The sequence below is a fragment of the Haliotis asinina genome, chromosome 5 (genome assembly GCF_037392515.1).
Source record: "Haliotis asinina isolate JCU_RB_2024 chromosome 5, JCU_Hal_asi_v2, whole genome shotgun sequence".
NCBI classification, from domain to species: Eukaryota; Metazoa; Mollusca; class Gastropoda; order Lepetellida; family Haliotidae; genus Haliotis; species Haliotis asinina.
Window position 1 is genome coordinate 6,166,101 of NC_090284.1, and position 20,325 is coordinate 6,186,425.

At 38.3% G+C, this 20,325-nt stretch overlaps 1 protein-coding gene across 1 annotated transcript in view; it reads left to right on the forward strand.

Annotated features, from left to right (window-relative positions):
- Window positions 1–20,325, forward strand: part of LOC137283505 (short-chain dehydrogenase/reductase family 42E member 1-like) — a 268,204-nt gene that overhangs the window by 125,026 nt on the left and 122,853 nt on the right. The window contains exon 4 of the mRNA XM_067815044.1: window positions 15,891–15,948. Within this exon, the coding sequence (XP_067671145.1) occupies window positions 15,891–15,948 (58 nt within the window). The remainder of the gene's footprint in view (window positions 1–15,890; window positions 15,949–20,325) is intronic.

Sequence of the window (20,325 nt, forward strand, 5' to 3'; positions counted from 1 at the left end):
GCGTCCTCAGAGTCGGCTACAAGCACGATGGCACTGCCAGTGTCCGACAGAGCTCGCTAGTATATCCTACCTTTTGTAATGCAACAACCGCTGCTGCTGATTAGAAAAAATCTGCTGGTGGGTTGTATATAGGGGAATAGGCTTGCAGCTCACGAGAACGCAGCTAACAGCTCGGAAATCAATCGCAAATGAAATTCATCTACACTAAATCAGAAAAAGCTGCACTTGTTGGGAATAAAGCTTGCCATGAAGTCCCTACTTTGGTTCTCTGGGTTTTGGTGCGGTAAGAGGACGTCAAAACATTGCATCGTTTATTTTCAGGCTTGATACAGAGTGTAAAAGAGTTGGTCAAGATCTGTGGGACAGGGAGAGCTCACAAGTCATACAACAGAAACTACTGGAGAGAATCCTTTGTTGTTCTTTTGAAAAGAGAGAGAGTTTGCAGCAACTTGAAAGTGCTTCAGCTTCAAACGTTCTTGTTGAGGAACACTTGAAGGTTTCAGTCCGTCTGATAGTTAGGGATACTGAGAGTATGTTGGAAAAATCATCTTTCTTGAGAGGAGTGTTTGAGGGAGTGATGGAAAGGATATCTGATAGACACAAAGATCCAGCAGCCATCTTGTTTTAAAATGTATCTATAGTTTACATTGACAAGTTTCTTATGAAAGCTATATTGGTCCCGTTTTGGATATGTATTACAAACTGATATAAATCATTCTTTGAAGTGAGATTACATGAAACTTGATTTCAAACAATTAGCGTTGATAGGTCTTGGAGAGTGAGGATATTTTACTTTTTCCATAAGTGATATTTTTAGTTCATGTGTAAAATGTCAGTAAAGGTAAATATAAACCTCTCAATTATTTGATGAAACAGAATCCAATGGGTAGAAAAGGAGAGTTAAATATATGATCAGTGACAATCAGCAATGACTCCTGGTGGTTGTGGAAAAAGTAAGGTGTTCATGTATTCAAGCTTCAACAGAGACTACTATGTGAAGGGAACGAATGAGTGAGTTAAGTTATATACCACTTTTACCAACAGTCCAGCAATATCACTGCAGAGGACACCAGAAATGTACTTCACACATTATAGCCATCTGTGGAATGGAACCCAGTCTTCAGTGTTACAAGCTTGCACTTTAACCACAAGGCTACCCTACTAACCCCCCAATATGAGGGAACTGATGGGAAAGATAGATACTAGTTATCTCACATGGGTTATTACCAAAGAAAAGCCCTCATTAATCATGGAAACAGCAACGTAAACATATTCCCTCACTAATGAAACAGTAAAATCTGCAACGAATGACTATGTAACTGCAACAGTGAACTTGACCTCTACTGTACAAGTGCATTACGATCTGCGCTTCTTTCAAATTTCTGACAGACCTTGAATCACCTTGTGTATACAAATACTGAGCATGCCAAAAACTTGCTGTCAATCATTTCATACCAGCTGAAAAGACATTAAACATCTGTATACACAAGTATGGTGACGATAGATGTAAAACAACACAAGAGAAAGGGAATGTAACTTTTGTCCAAACTGGAAAATGTCAACATGGAGTGCACACTTCCTTTTCCATGTGCCCATATGCAAAATCGAAGTTAGTTGACTCTTTGGGTTTTTTTTATCCAGTTTTGGTCATTTAAAATTGCAGTTTTTACTGTTTCGTTGCTATTTCCATGATTAATTTGCTTTTCTGCTTTTTTCTGCACACTGGGAAAGTTTTCTATGTCAGTGATGCTGTCACTCTCTGTCTGTGGTAGTGTTAGACCTCATCATCACTTCCTGTTTAATACAATTGACAAACTGTAGTGTTGCAATACTTCACCTGATACCATATAATACCACATAATCTTACTCCAGGAATATCTTTTCTTTAATGTAAGTATATTGAAGAAAAGGATATGTGGTGAGGAAACAGGCAGTAATTTCGTCAGGATTGCATAATACTGATATTTCAATGCACTCTGTTTCTGTTGATTACTGCTAATAATTCAAAATGTCTGCCAGAATGGAAGACAGATGGTTGGCTTTGACAATCAGAATCTTGATTTTACATATGGCAGTCTACCAGTCAGGAACGTGTATGTAAATTTAAAACACCACAGAGAAACCAATTTGAGTATGTTCTGAAACATATTCTACTGGTTTAATTGACAAAACATGAGTGGATTACTTAAAATCAGTATGACACCAGGTGTTCACAGAACAGCTGTTGGGATATAACAACCCACAGCATATACAGAGAGAACGGTTATTCTCTAGATGCATTTTTTGCTGACATAAAAAGTAGAATTTATTTGATAAATTCTGAATTACCAATTCTTCATATTAGACAAGAGAGTTAAACTGCCTCCAGTGGTACCAATGTGTGAACAAGGGTTCTAAGACAAAAGTAAGGATCAAACCACAAGGACCCTTTACTTACTTGTTTGTAATGCAGGCTAGCTATTTCTTAAGTCCATTCTTAACTCATTGGTTTCGATCAAAATTAAGAATCCTCAGGGCCACGAACATTTCAAGAATAAGGGCCTGGTGTGCAGTCACCTGCATATTATGTAGTCGCAGTGTTGTACCGACATCGAATCATGAGGTAGCTGACAGGTTTACATGTTCAACCTTCAATCCATTAAGCCACATTTTATTCCGCCATAGGTAAAACTGGTACATCTTTTATATCCCACACCATCATGGTAGGTATGTTGCATGGACACATCTCCCTCCAGCAACGAACATGACAGTTAACCACAGCTCTTGCTGAAATTAAGGACACTGAAGACTGCACATGGCCCTATATTGACTTACAAATAAAGAATGTCATCACGAGAGAATGATCTCGATCATCTGACAAAACAGATTCCATTAAGTGAAGTAGCCTGAAAATTGTATAGATGTATATATGAAAATGAGAGATGAGGCTAAAGGTTGGCAAAAAGGGAAAGCATGTCCTGGCTGCCCAGTGGCACCTGCCGTTAGCGCTATTTCCATAAGACATGAATGTGTTTGGGCAAATGAGAATCTCTGGGACTGTGTTGAATCTTCCCCAAACTGTTGCTGCATTGGATATGCTGACCTCAGCCTCCCACAAATGGAGAATGAGCTTGTGAGTGTTCCATGCCACTAGAAATGATAGCATTACATTGTGTGATTAAGATTTATGAGAAATATGACCCAAAGGGATGGTGATTGTGTTGAAAAAATTTATGTGCAGGCAAAATAAAATCTATAAGATCCTTCACATATTAAATGGCTGTGATGCAGAGAGGGGAAAGTAATAGATCAGACAAGATCAGATCTATTCGCCCACAAATCACGAGTCTGATTACGCAATCTGAATCAGCATTAAATTCGTAATCGCGGAATCAGCAGGATCAGGACCAGAAACAGTATATCTTCCAATAACATTTGGTATCTAACTCACAGTCTATTTAGCCCAGTCCAGGGACTACATTCACAGATACTTTCCACAAATGGAGACAATTTTATTGATTGAGAGAAAAGTAATTTTGAAGCAGTGCTTTTGAACCAATTCATAGTCTATTACCTAATTGATCGGAGACAGATACAGTTTTGCAAAGAATGAAAATTGGGGCAAGTGATATTCCACCAAGTCAGCAGGTCTGCATGTGCCACTGTTTTTAGACTAAGCGACTCCCATCTATTTGGCAGTTGTGTTCTCAACTTCCAGTCCAGATATGTACAAGCATAATGGATACTAGTTGATGTAAGTCTCTTAGGAAGTCAATTTGGTATAATTGTGGAGCCCATTTTCACGTATGGCACCTGCACGCTATATTGTAAAGAACCATCCTGACTTTGCATGTGGGAGAAAATTAGTGTTTGCATGTATCTGCCATGAAATTGAGTGAAGGCGGTCGACTTGTAATTTCCAGTTAATGTCACTCATAGTAATAGGTGGTGATTTCTGATGCACTTTTTGTTGGAAATAATAGATAGATTGTCATGGCAAGGCTGTTACTGAGATGTGTTCTCGTGGCCATTAGTGTCTTCTGCAGGAGAAAGATGAAATTCTTGCTCCGTGTCTTCAGAATGCCTTTTTGTTCACCAGAGGAAATAAATCAGAATTTGAAGTTGTTTTTCCTGAGAATAATTTACCTATGAATGGCACTGATAAAGAAAGTGGCTTGATGAATTGACATTGTTTTTATATGTATGTGGTTTTTTTTAGGAAAGTCTAATGGAATATTGAAAGGACATTAAGGATTTATTCAAAAGTATGTAAACTGAATTCTTACTAACACAAAACATTTAAGGGGATAGGAGAAAAATTAAACAGAAAATTAATTAATTGGAATGGTTAATTACTGGAAGGAAATAACACATGCAGTATTCAAACACATTTTCGATTCAGCTGACCAAATTATATTACAAAACTGATAAAAAGTGTACAACCAAACTAAATATGGAGGCTGGCTAAGAATCAAGAATTAGTAAATGAGACTGTGTGGGGTAGGTGAAAGGTTCTAGGGCTCACTTCTTTCTGTAGGTCATGGTTTGATATCTACTATATTCCATTAACCTGCCAAGTCTGAGGACATACAGTCACAAAGACTAAACATGTCAACAGAGACAGGCATGTCCACTGAAGAGGAGTGTGTTGGATTTTATAGCAAATACTTTTGTATTGTTAACTGAGGAATGCTGTGTGCTAGTCCACAGGAACTTCTCTTTCAGCTGTAGAGGATAAGTCATCACTTGACTGTCAAGGTGTTCGCTAGGTGATTATTTCATTACGCATGTGTTTGTCCAGTGTCAGTCACCAATATAGGCCACCAGTGTAGGCAATGGGCAGGGATCACCCTTATAAATCACTGTCAGGTTCACCTGTGTAGGTCAATACTACGTAGGTCAATACTGTTTAAGTACTGGTGAGTTGCTGATTTTGGCTGCTGGTGTACGTTGCTGATGTTGGTTGCTGGTGTACGTTGCTGATGTTGGTTGCTGGTGTACGTTGCTGATGTTGGTTGCTGGTGTATGTTACTGATGTACATTGCTGATGTTGGTTGCTGGTGTACGTTGCTGATGTTGGTTGCTGGTGTATGTTTCTGATGTACATTGCTGATGTTGCTTGCTGGTGTACGTTGCTGATGTTGGTTGCTGGTGTATGTTACTGATGTACATTGCTGATGTTGGTTGCTGGTGTGCGTTGCTGATGTTGGTTGCTGGTGTATGTTTCTGATGTACATTGCTGATGTTGGTTGCTGGTGTGCGTTGCTGATGTTGGTTGCTGGTGTATGTTACTGATGTACATTGCTGATGTTGGTTGCTGGTGTGTGTTGCTGATGTTGGTTGCTGGTGTATGTTACTGATGTACATTGCTGATGTTGGTTGCTGGTGTACGTTGCTGGTGTACGTTGCTGATGTTGGTTGCTGGTGTATGTTACTGATGTACATTGCTGATGTTGGTTGCTGGTGTGCGTTGCTGATGTTGGTTGCTGGTGTATGTTTCTGATGTACATTGCTGATGTTGGTTGCTGGTGTACGTTGCTGATGTTGGTTGCTGGTGTATGTTACTGATGTACATTGCTGATGTTGGTTGCTGGTGTACGTTGCTGATGTTGGTTGCTGGTGTATGTTACTGATGTACATTGCTGATGTTGGTTGCTGGTGTGCGTTGCTGATGTTGGTTGCTGGTGTATGTTTCTGATGTACATTGCTGATGTTGCTTGCTGGTGTACGTTGCTGATGTTGGTTGCTGGTGTATGTTACTGATGTACATTGCTGATGTTGGTTGCTGGTGTGCGTTGCTGATGTTGGTTGCTGGTGTATGTTTCTGATGTACATTGCTGATGTTGGTTGCTGGTGTGCGTTGCTGATGTTGGTTGCTGGTGTATGTTACTGATGTACATTGCTGATGTTGGTTGCTGGTGTGTGTTGCTGATGTTGGTTGCTGGTGTATGTTACTGATGTACATTGCTGATGTTGGTTGCTGGTGTACGTTGCTGATGTTGGTTGCTGGTGTATGTTACTGATGTACATTGCTGATGTTGGTTGCTGGTGTGCGTTGCTGATGTTGGTTGCTGGTGTATGTTTCTGATGTACATTGCTGATGTTGGTTGCTGGTGTACGTTGCTGATGTTGGTTGCTGGTGTATGTTACTGATGTACATTGCTGATGTTGGTTGCTGGTGTGTGTTGCTGATGTTGGTTGCTGGTGTATGTTACTGATGTACATTGCTGATGTTGGTTGCTGGTGTGCGTTGCTGATGTTGGTTGCTGGTGTATGTTTCTGATGTACATTGCTGATGTTGGTTGCTGGTGTACGTTGCTGATGTTGGTTGCTGGTGTATGTTTCTGATGTACATTGCTGATGTTGGTTGCTGGTATACGTTGCTGATGTTGGTTGCTGGTGTATGTTTCTGATGGGAGTATTTTGGAACAATCCCAGGCATAATATCTTTGGTTTACAGTTTGATACAAGTACGTAAGGTGCCATGATAGATCCTGGAGCTGGCCAAGATTCTTCATGCAATACATGGACCACTGCGTTCTTGACTATGTGATAATGGAGCTAATACTGACCTATATTCTATACAGCCCTTTCATTCTACTGCTTTTCTTAATAGGAATTTGTCACCATTATTTCTGAGAGGTCACACCATAAAATGTTGCTTGAAATAGTTGTCATCTGCTATTTTTACAAATATTATCATTAACATCATCGTTGTGACACCATCATTGCTATCACTGAAACCAACATCATCACTACTTTCTAAACATGAGCTTTCATCTACACATAATGACCCATAATTTCATTGATGTGATTTATTTGTTAAAGAAACATGAAAAATATAGGTTCACCTGTGTCTTCATGTTATAGTTGAGTTGCAAGCATTGTGGAAATGTTAATATCTGCTCTCCAAGGATAGACCAGAGCCATTGAAGTTTCCATTGTGTTGCTGAAGATGAGCCTGTGTAAGCACCTGTCTCGGCTGAAGTAGCCGTTCCTACATCTCCCAACCTACACTCCACGCTGACATTTACCTTCAGGATGTCAGACAAACCCAGCTTTAAATTTCATTTCTAGCATTTGAAAAAACATGTTGGCACATCTAATGAGAAACAAATGTGTTTCTGTGGCTGAAAATACTCATCAGAAATCCCAGTTTTAGCCTCAAGATGAAATCCCTGGGAGACAATCCTAATGAGACAAAGACAGAGTAACTAGCTTGTATATGGTGCCAGGATGGAGCTCCTAATTACAGAGACGAGCAACTCTGCTGTTGTGTTTTCAGGAGACAGGAGACAGGGAGAGATGAATAGCAAATGTCATAAATGCTATGTTAGTAAGATGGACCTTGCATGCAAATGACTGTGAATGGTTGTTTGGTGAGTGCTTTTGGTAACTTTCTTTTTATTCATGAGATATTAATTTTCATTAGACCTAAAGTGAGGGATTGGTGTTTCATAGTGATTGATTAAAGGCTTTGCATTTGTGAAGATGCAGGTCAAATCTGTGTGAGATAAAGGTTAATGATAGGTGGGGTGGAACATCGCTGGTACCAACCTGAGCAGGGGAGCTGTCTTGTTATCCTCATCTCAAATGGCCATTTTCTAAACCTCAGTAGCTGTTTTGTGGAACCAGTATCATGTTGGTAAATTGACAATAAAAAACTTATTGATTACTTTGAGCTACTCAGTAGGCTATGGCCTTCTTTGTCTGCTACTACTGCTACTGCTGCTGCTGCTGCTGCTGCTGCTGCTACTACCACTACCACTACCACTACCTGCTGCTGCTGCTTCAGCTACTATCACTACCACTACCACTACCTGCTGCTGCTGCTGCTACTACTACCACTACCACTACAACTACCACTACCACTACCTGCTGCTGCTGCTACTACCACTATCACTATCACTACCACTACCACTACCTGCTGCTGCTGCTGCTACTACCACTACCACTACAACTACCACTACCTGCTGCTGCTACTACCACTACCACTATCACCACTACCTGCTGCTGCTACTACTACTGCTGCTGCTGTTGCTACTCCTGCTGCTGCTGCTGCTGCTGCTGCTGCTGCTGCTGCTACTACTACCTTCCCAACTAGTGCTACTACCACCACCAACAACTGCCACAAACATTTCAGTTTCAGAGTAAATTTAAGTGGAAATGTGACCGCATCAGTTACAAGGTAGGGAGGGGCCCTGTCCAGGTACTGAGAGAGTCCAACTGAACCACTCACTTCTTGAAGATTTTTGTTTATTCCCTGATTTATGGATTAGCAGTTGTTAAAAGACAACAAAGGTATGACCATCAGACTCAAGGTTAACATTATGTACATATGCATGTATTTCCTTGTTGCTTATTAGAAAAGTGAATTTTGCATCCAGTACTAATTGACACATGGCACAACTGTACCTCATATGTCCATGTAGGTGAAATTCCGGAGATTTGTGTAAAATAGAAACTTTGGACATGTGATTAGTGAGAAATAATAAGTGCCACCAGGTGGAGTCACTGTAACGGACTCATCAATACTGAAAGCAGCTTGAACGCAAGCACCTGCTGACAGAATCTTCTTCCCGTGACAATCACTCCAATCCAAGATTAGACTCTGATATTGGTGGTGGTGGTGGTGTGGAGCCGCCAGATATCAGCACATCTTTGCAATTTACGATAGTGGTATGCAAAAATCTACTCATTTGATGCCCAAACTTGCACCTGTCCCGAAATTCAGCTTTCTCTGCCTTTCCAGGTTTCTAGGTTACTTGTTCTGTTTTTGTAGGTCTGTTGAATGTTTGTTGGAGTTAAATTCATTATTGAAAACACCTGTTCTGAAATCACTGTTAAGGATGAAGGAAATGTGTGTGTATTGATTCTTGGGAGTATATTTGCAGGGTTGTGTTTTTCTGTGATCAGATTTTTTATGGATTTTGCATTCAGATATTTTCTCTTGTTTCTTTCTTGCAAGGTTTACATTTTAGTTTGTCATCTGTTTGTGTTGTGAGAAATCGATGAAAATGCGTTTGTCGAGCCAAATGTATGTATCCTTTCTCAGTGTTAACCATTTTGTGAATTGATGTTTCTCGCTATCAGCATACGTAAATTGCTTTTATATATCCTTCTCAACTGACTGATTATGCATGGTTATTTAAAAATATTGGATGTTCAATAAAGATCTTTTGTGTAGTGTTGTGTAATGCATGCACACACGCACATACACAAACACACACACTGCTCAATAAATCTCCCCATCAAGTTGTATTAATTACAGTGTATCTTCTATGAAGGTATTCAAGGTGATATTAAGGTCACAGTCCATTGGATACATGGCTATATATATACAGAACGCTACAGTGTATTAAACCCAAAAGGCATCATGTGGTTTATCACTAACGCATGCTAAAGTTGCTGAGACCAAAGCAAGAGCATGTTCTACCTGTCAGTTCGTTAGCTGTATGGTTTCAAAGGTGTAAATATCTACGTATCAGAATGCAATATCTGAAACCTGAAACCTTACAGCTATGTTGACATGACACTCATGATGCTACACTGACCTGAAATCAGGTCAGCACAACTTGTACAAATCTTGACACTGTTAGTATCGCCTAGATCTCAGTTTGAATGCCATATTGGTGCCGATGAAGTCATGTGTGACACTTTTCAGCTGCACTGAGATGGAAATTACCTACTGTGCCATTTGAGGTTTCCTTAGTCCCAAATTCAAACTCTGCACCATGATAGGGGATAGCATGCTTTCTGTGCAACCTAACAGAGCCTGTCTTATGACTTAGAAACAAATGGTTCATATGAAGAATTTTATGCAAAAAAGGCACAAATTAAATGCAGTGATCTTGAGTAAGTCAGTGTACATCACTATGTGAGGTAGACGTGTCATGTGACACGCCAGTGTCTAGCTGTAAACACTAAGTGACATCTGGAATTGCAGTATGGCAACGATAATGCTCTCTTGAGAGAAACACATTTAAGGTGAGACGTGATGAACATTCAGAAATGATTTTGACTAGTGCAGTTTGACCCAGAGATTCAAGGTAAAGGAGATTTCAGAACAAGTTTGATTATTGGATTAAGTGTTCTGAATTCGTGATTTTGAAAATTTGGTTATGGAGAAAATACACAGATGTGCTACATGATTGCTACCATTACACAAGGAATTGAAATTCAAATGAATATGACTTTCTGATTCCATTTCCATGAATTCATGAGATGTGAACTGGCTTGAATTGCATTAAGGAATATAATGCTGATGAAAAGTGGAAGAAAAAGTCCATATTTTCCAAAGCAGTTGTTCAGAGCATAATAGGTTCTGACAAACTACTGAGATAATAATACCGAAGGGAGAGTGAAGAGGTTAGTCTTGAAGGCAGTTTATGATGGCATAATGAGGAAAAAATGGTCATCGACAGAGATGAAAAAGGTAAAAACAGAAGAAAACATGTCCCAGTTTTCTCATGCATACTTGGCTTAAGATGGAAAATTGATCTCTGGTTGCAGATACTGACCCTCATTGTAACGCTATTATTGGGATACATGTGTTATTGTCAAGGGTTGGGGTATTAATGAGCATCTCGTTGACACTTTCCCAGGTAGTATTGATTGCTGATTAATGAGGTTGGTTTATTCCATGTTGATACAGTCAAAGAAAAGCTATTAACATGAGGGGGTAATTGCTGTATTCTGTCAACTAGTAATATATGTATGAACTGGAAGGATTTCATTTCATGAAAGTCATTAAATTATTTTGCTATGTATTATTTGTAAAACCACGTATCATGTATTTTTTTAAGAAAGAAATATGAAAAAGTTAAAAAATCATCTTATAACTATTTAATTCAGAATTCAGAATAGTATATGTTTATGTTTGAACCACATAAATCACTGATTTGTCAAGCCCAAACTTGAGAATTTACACTTCATGTTAATCCAGCTGGAACAGTGCTTCCAGTAGTGGAAAACACACAAAAAAACAAACCTTTGAAATGAGTTGCATGAAACAAACAGATCAAACACATACATCCCTTCTGTCTTCCTCGTACCTACTACTGAATCTAATTTCTGGACCTCATTCTGTTATTCCTCACTTCCACGTTAAAATAACCTTAAAAGAACATTGTATCACATGGTGTATTCCTTCATCCATGTTTCATGTTAAGGAAACAGACATCCCTTGAACCTGACTAAACTCAGAGATAGAGGAAAAGCTTGGCTTACCTCTTATTCCTGGTATCCGATACTGCAAACACTACCGAAGTCGGCGCTGTCTCCCACTGCACCACTTCAGGTGGGAGGACTATAATCCAAGAGTTCTGACTGAATCGCAGCAAATATCCATTGTAACATGTGAGAAACTTGACTTTTTCTTTCACCAAAAAGCCCTAGTGATTGAGTGACTGCTTCAGTGTAGTGCGAAAAACGATGTGGTATTAACGAGACAAAATTGACTATTCATTAGTAGGTGTGTAGGACAGATGGACAGAAATCAGCCACTGTGTTTAACTTGGATTAAGCCAAATTATGTGTGATCCAAACTCATCCTAGGTCGGAGGGATGGAATGAGCATCTCGTCAATATCATGCAGTGTGAAATTAACGCTTGTTCCTCCCCTATTTCCTGCAGTACTTTGTATTGGCTCTGTTGTCTTTGACTTGCTATTGATTGATGTCAGCTTCGTATACTACGCTTCGTTACAGGTCCATATTTCATATCAAAGATTTATTACACGTCTCCCTTGTTCTGTGTTATATTGAGGTTAATTTGATTGCAAGGAGAATCAAAGTGACAAGTTGAGAGTAATGACAATTAGGAAATGAAGCTATCAATTAAAAGTAAAGATGCAAACGGAATTGAAATGATCTTTGCTTTGACATAATCCTGCCAATGCCCAAAACAGCGTATTTAATTTCCGTCTCCACCTGTGCAGCCACTTAGCCTGATGGGTGAAGATTTCCCACTGACGCAGTGTAAACTGGCAGATTTCTGGAATAACGCCCTCTGATCTTCCCCGCATTAATGATAGTAATCAATTAATGCTTGGGTCAGTCTCTCTGCATTTCTAGTTGAGTTTAAAACGAACTAACAAATTAGCAGCAATTACATTGCGAGTGAAACATGCCGACTAATTGAATTTTCAATTGGGAGGAAAAAGTTCTTGACGGAAAACATTTTTTAATGTTGTTCTCGTCCAAAATCTGTCACTGCAGCTTTGATAGGCAGCTGAGGTTCCAGGACTTGTACGGTTATTTTCCCTCCCCCGTGAGATTTGTCGTTATTTTCACAGTTTATTACTGTTGTGGATGCTGCATTCCTGATGAGTACTCTTTGATATTGGTCTTATCAGAGGGACGACGTAGGATGAATTTCTATGTTGTCTGATGGCTTGGCTTGTAAGTCAGGAGGTATCAATGTTGATGGAGGCTTCTGGGATAGATTTGAAATTATCACGATTAGTGCAGAGCTCTTTGTAGTATACACACATCAATATCAAGTATTAAACATAATCCATGAAGATTGATTTTTACCCAGATGAAGTGTTAGAGAATTATTCACAGATTGTGTTTCTGAGATCTGAATGTTGACCTAGATACTGTTGGCCAGACAACTGCTCTCAAGTGTTAGTGAAGTTTGTTTTTCATGGGACATGGATGATTGGCCATCATATTTATATTGACTGTTGCGCTTACCATCAACCACTGGTTCATGATAGTGTGTGATCTGTGGTATTCAGTGAGTGGGTGAGTGAGTGGGTGAGTGAGTTTGGTTTTATGCCACTTTTGGCAATATTCCAGCAATATCACAGTGGGGAATAGCAGAAATGGGCTCCACACATTGCACTCGTGTGGGGAATTGAACCTAAGTCTTCAGTATGACAAGCCATTTCTTTAACCACTAGCCTACCCCACTGCCCCTAAGGTATTGAGTCTGTGCCAATATTAACATGTATCTCTATGAGGAATTGTCATAACAATGTGACATTTAAGTTTCATTTAGTCATCTATTCCAAGGGAGCATGATACAGTTTATGTTCACACAGAATTTATGCATACATCAAACATCAACCATATTCAGACTTACCATTAGCATTAACAAAATCCTTTTTCATAGTCCACAGTAACATAAAAATGTGTATATAAATCATTATCGGAAAAATGTCAGTGTATCCTGCCCTCCAGGTGGTGCACACCTCAAACACATGCAAAGGTAAGTGAGTCATTCCCCCCCAAAACACCTGATCATAGTGCGAAGGTAAGTCAGTCATTCTCCCCAAAATACCTGAACATAGTGCAAAAGTCAGAACAGGTATTTACAGCTGCATGATTTTTGTCACTGATGCATCAAAGTTTGAAATGGCTTCCATAAAACCTTCTGAAAAATGGCCTGAGACCTTGAAATCTTGGTTGAAGCTTCTTGGTTGAAGGGACATGCTGGACTTTGTTGTGACATGTAGACTCCAAAGGCTGCTGGAATATTGCTGGACATGAAGGTAAAGTGACTTTTGGAGATTTGCAGTCATCTCTTTTGTCTCACAGTTTAGTGGATATAGTTATAATCTTTAGAAATCTGTTCAAAGCAGTATTAAACCCAGCTCTCTTGGATATCATGTCCATATAACACGACCAGGAGCTGGAGGATTCAATATACCTCTCTCTCCGGGCAGCAGTTACGAAGCCAGCCTCACAGAAGCATGCTGCCGGTGTACTAGACCTATCGACAATAATTGTACTCCTGTTCTGATGGAAATATTGAAGAGAATGTGCACCATCCAAACAAAATCTACTGAGACATTTACAAACCAGACTCTCTTTGAGCATAGTTGTTATCCTAATCTGTGCGTCTGCTCACATTGTACAGACATGCAGACTTTTGTCTCAACCTTTTCATTACTTAGTAATGCAATATCTGATGAAAAAAGAGGTTGTATTAAGATATATCTTACAGATAATATCCAACTGGTTAGATCTCAAAAGGAGACTGTGAGTGGGTCCAGTATGACTCTGATCAATATACAGCGTATCATTTTATCCTTTACATAAATCAGCCTTTTTTGGTTGTCATCACTGATATAATGCAGGTGATAATATTCCACTCTCTTCTATTTATTCCACCCCAAGCCTATTTAATAATGATATTGCATGCAACGGTCAAGACAAAGCTCTTGGGAAAATGGAGGACGTTCTCCATGAGTGATCTCCCCTAAATGATTGGCAGCTCTCGAGAGGATCTAGTGTACAAATGGGATTAACATTAAAGTAGATATTTGTAATTAACGACTTGTGGTCATTGAGGTTTCTTAATGACCATACCGTTGGTGTTAGTGTATAATTTATGTATGGACAATGTATTAGGGAAAGATTTGTTAAAGGACGTGTTTATAACATTGGCTCTCATCACATTTCAATTCATGCTGGATGAATATTGATTAATGCATAAAGAAGATAAAGTCATAAATGTTTACTGAATATTGAACATTTTTGTGAGGTTAGACAGTTCAGCCTGCAGGTGAGAATTAGGATACTTTGGAAAACTACAAAAAACGTCAAAGTTTAAAATCTTTATTGTGTTATGTACAAAAAAGAAAGGATTATAACTAACATTTCTTCGTAACTTTCTTCTCATATTCTGTAGCAAACAACCATTTTGAGAAACCATTTTTCAAGTTTTAAATCACACTAAGAAGTAGCATCACAGGACACTGTTCATATGGAAGAAATATTCTTGACCTTATGTCATAAGACTTTTAAGTTACAGAAGAGGTTTAAGAGAGTAAAAGTTATTTCCATAAATGTACAGAATTATGTGTGCAGTGTAAGTCATCGGAGTAAATAAAGGTTGTTAATGGATAGTCTGAGTCATGTCATTCCTTTTAGTGTCTCTCTCCTACTTTAAGTGCCTCTCTTCTACTTTAAGTGTCTCTCAACTACTTTTAGGGTCAACCACTTTGGGCGTCAACCACTTTTGGTGTCAACCACCTTTAGAGTCAACTCCTTACGGTGACAACAACTTTTAGTGTCAACTCCTTTTAGTGTCAGCCACTTTTGGTCACATGGTCGGGAAAGGATAGGGAACAGATATTGGTATTTTTGCCTTACATGCGGTGGGATTTGTTCTGGTTCATGGCCAACAATAGGGAGACACCAATATCTGATAGGATCTCAATCGCACAAAACATTTATTTGGTGGATGGCAGCTCAGATACTGACCATCATTAATGGTATACGAATGTGGTTGCCGGACTAGTTAAATAACTTTCTCTACCGAGTATGTCATATAGAACACTGCTTGCAAAATGTTCTCATGGAGGGTCATAGAACATGTTGTAGGTCAGTTCTCGGAAAAAGAACTATTTAATTTTAAGCTCAACATGATGACAAAATACCTGGCTTTGTGTTTGTAGATGAATGTTAAAGTGTACATGCTATTGCATGCCTGAAAATACATGGAATAACCTTATGTAAAATACCTTCTGAATTCTGAAACTTCTACAGTCCAAGTCATCTGTGCTATCTTCATGGCTCTGGATTGATATTGTTATGTACAACCCGTGTAGTCTGATTGTAAAAAACATTCATGTATGTCACCCTTGAAGTCTGATTGTGTTTGTTATGAATTACGTACAGTCTAGTCTGATTAAGCAATGCAATACTACAACTAGGAATGAATGCAGCCTTGGATCAGACAACTTCGTAGCTTACAGTCCATAGCGCAGTTCATTTTAGAGTCTAGACAAAAGGCCTTGTTCATATATTCTAGATACAAGGTAGCTTAGTTGTACTCATGGGTTTCATTATCGATGAAAGTTCTCAAATCTATGTGATTTGGTTGTTTCCTCAAACTTTAAAATGTGTTTTTGTGTATTTGTTTGTTCAGGTTAAAAGCAATCTATTTTCTTGTTTCAGCTGAACAAGAGGCTAATCCAGGAAGTTAACATTGGAGGGACTGAGAATGTTTTGAGAGGTATGTTTTCCATGTTAATTCATTCCATCTTCATCAGTGCTTAATCTGTATTTCCATAGTTTATCCATGCATACATAGTTTTCCATCAGTTCTTTATCATTTACTTTTATAGTTTATCAATGCACACATAGTACTTGATCAGTACTTTATCGGTACTTTAGTTTATCTAGGCTATTACTTCATGACTTTATCAGTATGTCATAAGGACCTTGATCATCATTTTATGTTTTTCATGCTCTAAAAGTTTATATCTAAGTTTAACATTGTGTATTTTATTATCTTATTATTGCCTAAAGGAGATCGTTTAAGACCAACTGATATTATATTGCAGATGCCATTACTTTTCTTTCCATATATTCTGATATCTTCAATTGCACAAGAAATGTCTTCATATAAATGTCATATGCTAGTATAATCTATGACATCCTCTATCTCATTTAATCGACATTTACGTTCCACGAATTTTTTTTACACATTTTAAAGAGTTTTAAAAAAATTACATGTAGATACCTGAAATATGTTGTAAATGGACAAAACGAAATAGTGAAGAGAGGATTCCAAGAATATCATTGGAGTTGAGTACTGATGAAAGGTCAGCGGAGGGGAAGGAAATGGCATTACCATTCCGTGTGAAAGTAGCACAAGCACTGCATACAGAGTCTCCAGGCTTGCAGAGGGTTTTGTCATGGAATTCCTTCTCTTGTGTCTGTCCGATTGAGCGGGGTCTTTTAGAAGCCTACACTCTGCTGAAGATGTCTGCGAGATGCGTGCCCAATTAACGCGATTTAAGGTCAAGAATCGTAGCAGTTGATTTAATCAAGATCCACTTTAGACAGCAAAATATAGTTCACTAGTTCTGTGGAGTTAGTTGATCGTGGACTACATGCCATGGAACATTTTTCTTCATATGGTGTGTTTTCTTGAACATTTAGAGATGTCATTGTATTTTTTTCGTAATATTCATCTGAATAAATCGGTATTTTTTTTCTCTAATCCATACATGAAGAAGCGTTGTTTTGATTTGTGTCAAGTTTATGTTGATAGAATGTGGCATTAGTTGGTCCTGATTGTTGTTATTCATACTGTTGTTTGCTATCAGCCAGACATATCTTGACATAATGGGCTTCTTAGATAGCCGACTCATGAAGAATGGCAAGATAAAGTCCTGTTTTCATAGATTCAACTGCAGTATCGATGGAAGACTTGACTGATTTCTCACAATGATAGATAGTATGGTTATCTGAGTAGACATAAATACTCACATAAATACGTCAATGTTTTTTAATGGAAATACGCTGAAGAAATCTCATGTTATTTGATTTAATGGTAATATGGCACAGCTCAGTTTATGATCTTAGTATAAAAAAACTATTTGTGTATGCTTGAGTCAATAAATCTTTTTCCAGTTTAAATGATTGTGTGTAATTTACAAAAAGTTATGTTATGCTACAAGAGCTGCGATGCCAGTCTTTGGAATGCATGCATAAATACTTCAGTGGTTTTTGTTATATGGAAACATATGCATGTATTTTCTGTTAACAGTCTCTAGTTTCAATTGTGTTTTTAACAATTTGACACACATCCCATACAGGGAATGTCATGAATTTCTCATCAAACTGTACCCGTATTGGGATCCAAACCAGCTTTACAAAATCCTATACTACCAGCTCTCCCACTACTCCACTCTTTAATGGAAGCATGGCTGTGCTAAGAAACTCCTTCCACTTGAATTTAAAAAAAATCAATCCAAAAATGATTAAAAATTACTTCACGAAATGGTCAATAATTGTGACAGGCATCTGCGATATATTCAAGTGTATGTCACTCTGGAGAGTGGTATGGTTAGAACTGCTGTGTATCCACGCTCGTTTGCCCCTTGTAGTTGTCATCGTGAACAGACCTGATCGAGACATCATTAAAAGCAGTGACTGAACCCCCTGATCTTATGTAATGTTGGTCTCAAGGGTAACGCATTTCATCTTCATTACTGGACCCACTCTGAAGGGGGACCGAGCCCTCCTGACAGTCGGGAGTCTTCAAGAGCTTCCGTGTAATCCTGGAGCCTTAAAAAAGATCTGTTGTCGTGGGAGACGTCTGGCAGGAATGGTTGGCGGCAGGCATGTGAGACATATTGGGTCCTGTTCGGTTCTATTTTGGGTGTGAAAAGTTTCATGGAGGATATTTCAGTTACGAAAATTATTTTGTAATTTTCATATGACTGATTGGCTATTTTGGTTCATGTATTTTCAATTTGAGTGAAGTTGTGTTGGAGTTAGATGGTTTGAGTGGCAGCGTAAGTCTGTGGTTATAGAATGGAAATATGAGGAAAGTCGTTAAAGTCTGTGCGAATAGTGGAGTTTATGGATTCATATAGCCAAATCAATTCATATTTGATTATGAATGCATGTTTTGATTGTATCTGACAGTTGAATATTCTGTGTAAAATCTTCAGGTCAAGGCCATTTTTGTATTAAAAAACATCAAGATGAGGAAATATTGATTCCATTTTTCATCGATTGCAAATACATGATGAAAGTTATTGGATGTGAAAATCAGTGATGATACAAGGTGTTTGCAGAAAGAGTGAAGACAAGGAAGAGAGTTTTCAGGATGTCCAAACACAATGTTTGAAGTATATCTTTCCTCCTTCCTCAGGTGGAGAGAGAACATGTTCTATGCTAGCAGCACCAACTACATATTTCATAAAGCATCAAATTTTGTTTATTTCTTAACATGTACATCAGTGAATATTCTTATATTACCATCTAGTTTATCCTGTATTACTGCACTCTTCTGTTTAGGGTGGGGAATACCCATGACTGTGTTCTAGTTTACATGAAATTCCGCTATTATGTCAACACAACAAACAACTCTCTCTTAGATATGTTGAGTCCCCATCACCCAGAAATTGTTATCTTGCAATGCTCTACTAATGCCATCGCATATCATAGTCTGAAATATGACAGTAAAATCATTTCTGTTTATACCCTAGTTATTCCAACTGATGGATGTACAATTATTTCTTCATTTTCAGTGTTCCATAAAATTGTACAGAGAATCTGATCTCACTAAGGCAGATTACAGCGAGAGTGAAATGGCCAACACGCGAATGCAAACACTACTAGCATGTCAGGGGCCATCTTCTCTCAGTGCCCCAGTAGACAAAGACATACTGAATGTGACAGGATCATCCCTCTACTTGAAAGATGTGCACAAATATGATTAATATGTCTGGAAGTATTCATAAATGAGAAGAAATTATGAGACGTGATCACACACGATTGTTCATCCATTGCAGTGTGCGTTCTACGCCTCTTTGATGTTGTTCAAGGCAGCATCATTTATGAATCTACAAACAGAATTGCTATTATGCCAATTTGCGAAAGTTGTAATGGACACAGAACCTATGATGTTTTGTTGAGGTAGCATTTTGTGTCCAAATCTTTTGATAAAAGAGGATAATGACCAGAATTCTTTTCTTTGCCTGTGGTATTTCAGTAACATTTTGTCACTGGGCTGGAAGAAGATACAGCATATTTGTTTGTCTAAAGAACTTCAGTTATTAAATCACAGGAAATTAAATATCTGAAGAGTAGCTAAGTTGACTTGATACAGATAGTATGTGTGGCATGTAACATGGGAATGAACCAAAAAATATAGTTGTAAGTGAAAAAAAAAAGAACTAATAAGAAAAAGTCAAATGTTTTCCTTAAAGTTTTTCAGGGAGACATGATCAAGGTGTCTTGTTGAAGACCAGGTTTGGTTCCCAACATGAGTATTTGTTTGCATCCATGGAAATGTTCACTGCAAACACTGATAACTTGAACTTTACAACTGACAAGACACCTTGATCTTGTCTCTCCGGAAAATCTTTATGAGTGTCCTCAGTTAACATTTCCATGGATGCAAACAAATACCCATGTAGGGAATTGGGAATCAAATAGATGGTAATACACAGGTGATTCTGGCCTCAGTTGCATTGAATCCATCTTGATGACTTTGTTTTTTTATGTAATTTGGGGGTATTCATCAATAATTTTGCAATAAATGTTAAATTTTAGTGAAGTATGAAGTGCTGCATTTGTTGTTTGCTTTTCATTTTTAAGTAAATCAGAAAATGACCTTTGTGACATAGTACCCAAAAGAGATAAAGGTCAACCTAATCCTTTCCAAATTCAATTGTTATCTGTCATGATGTGGTCCTAAACTCTGTTTGAGTAGTATATGTAAACATGCAAATAGACTCAAGAGATAGGAGAAAGTTATATTCAGTCAATGTTTGCGTGTCTGTTTTGTCTGTTCCTGCAGACAACAATTCAATGACTTTCTATAAAAATACAAATTCCTGGTTTGAGTGAGTTCACAAAAGGTCTGCTC